The 1,874-nt window shown below is 40.9% G+C and overlaps 1 protein-coding gene across 1 annotated transcript in view; it reads left to right on the forward strand.

Annotated features, from left to right (window-relative positions):
- Window positions 1–874: 874 nt before the first annotated feature.
- LOC134176742 (DNA ligase 3-like) overlaps window positions 875–1,874 on the forward strand; it is an 18,138-nt gene continuing 17,138 nt past the window's right edge. The window contains exon 1 of the mRNA XM_062643399.1: window positions 875–1,283. Coding sequence (XP_062499383.1) covers window positions 1,001–1,283 — 283 coding nt within the window. The 5' untranslated portion in view covers window positions 875–1,000. The remainder of the gene's footprint in view (window positions 1,284–1,874) is intronic.

Consider the following 1,874-nt stretch of genomic DNA (forward strand, 5'->3'; position numbering starts at 1 on the left):
ATGAACAAGAGCGGGCCCAACTTGGAGCCTTGTGGGACCCTTCTTCGGCAAAAGACTGAGTCTGACCTATCCGGGCCCACTCTAACTATTTGACGACGGTTCTCAAGATAAGATTGAAACCAAAGTGAGGCAGAAGGTGAGACTCCAGCAGAGCGCAGCTTACTGATGAGCCGGTTATGATCTACTGTATCAAAAGCCTTCTTCAGGTCCAAAAACACCAATCCAGAACACAGGCTCTCATCCTTTGCAGCGTGTAGATAATCTGCCACCACACCAATTGCATCTTGAGTTGATCGTTTCTTGCGAAATCCATATTGGCAGTCAAGCAGGATTCCCTGTGATTCGAAGTAGTCGTTTAATTGTCTGTGTAGACAAAGCCTTCTAAAATCTTCGAAATACAAGAAAGAAGAGAGATAGGACGGTAATTCGAAGGATCTTCCTTGTTACCTTTCTTGTAAACTGGAGTCACAAAGGCTAATTTCCAAGCATCAGTGAAAACCCCTGTTTTGAGGGACTTATTGAATATCAAAGTAAGAGATGGAGAAATAATCGGAGCCTTGATCTTCAGAAAGATAGGGTGGATCCCATCGGGACCAACCGCTTTGAGTACGTCTAGACCGAGTAGTGCATCACAAACCTGATCAGATGATAATTATAAGTCAGTAAAGTCAAATGGTGGGTCAGTATGAAGAGACGGCAGAGGTGTAGTGTCTACTGTTTCCTCTGTGAAACCAACAATCTCTCCAAACTTATCACTGACTGAATTCACCGACGGGAAGGCTGTTGAACTAACAGGATTTCTTTTGCTGATTTGTTTTATAAGGTGGATCTGCGTGTTCCCGGATGCATTATTAATTCCCGTATGTGACTAATGTTCATCAGCTTTTTGCGTGAACGACTCACTCTTTCTCATTTGTACGATTACACATTTGCTCGTTCAATTTTCTATCCTCGTCTCTTTCGAGCATCATCTCGCTCGAATCATTTCGTCGTCTGTAAGATGTCTGATCCGTTGTTTTCAATCGAATACGCCACAACAGGCCGCAGTTCGTGCAAGAAATGCAAGACAAAGGTAGATAAAGGTGTGCTACGCATTGCAAGAATGACTGCGAATCCGTTCAGCGAAGGAGAGATGATGAAGGCGTGGTACCACGCCCCCTGCTTGTTTGACGCTCTAAAGCGCGCTAGAGCGGCGACTCGAAAGGTTGAAGGGACAGACGATTTGGAGGGATTTGATGTGATAAGTGAAGATGATAAGGAGGACGTCAGGAGGATGATTGAAGGTTGAATATTTAAAATATCGTTTGTTGATGTGTTTGTTTGTTTGTTTGTGTGTTTGTCCATGTTTGTTTGTTTGTGTGTTTGTCTATGTTTGTTTGTTTGTGTGCTTGTCCATGTTTGTTTGTTGGTGTGTTTGTCCTATTTTGTTTGTTTGTGTGTTTGTCCATGTTTGTTTGTGTGTTTGTACATGTTTGTTTGTGTGTGTACATGTTTGTTTGTTTGTGTGTTTGTCCATGTTTGTTTGTTTGTGTGTTTGTCCAAGTTTGTTTGTTTGTGTGTTTGTACATACTTGTTTGTTTGTGTTTGTACATGCTTGTTTGTTTGTGTGTGTACATGTTTGTTTGTTTGTGTGTTTGTCCATGTTTGTTTGTTTATGTGTTTGTTTGTTTATGTGTTTGTTTGTTTGTGTTTTAGTCCATGTTTGTTTGTGTGTTTGTCCATGTTTGTTTGTTTGCGTGTTTGTCCATGTTTGTGTGTTTGTGTTTGCCAATTTGTTTATGGGTTTTGTCTGTTTATGGGTTTTGTCTGTTTATGTGTTTGCCCATGTTTTTTGTCTGTTTATGTGTTTGTCCATGTTTTTGTTTGTTTGTTTG

Source organism: Corticium candelabrum, chromosome 3 (genome assembly GCF_963422355.1).
Source record: "Corticium candelabrum chromosome 3, ooCorCand1.1, whole genome shotgun sequence".
Classification (NCBI taxonomy): Eukaryota; Metazoa; Porifera; class Homoscleromorpha; order Homosclerophorida; family Plakinidae; genus Corticium; species Corticium candelabrum.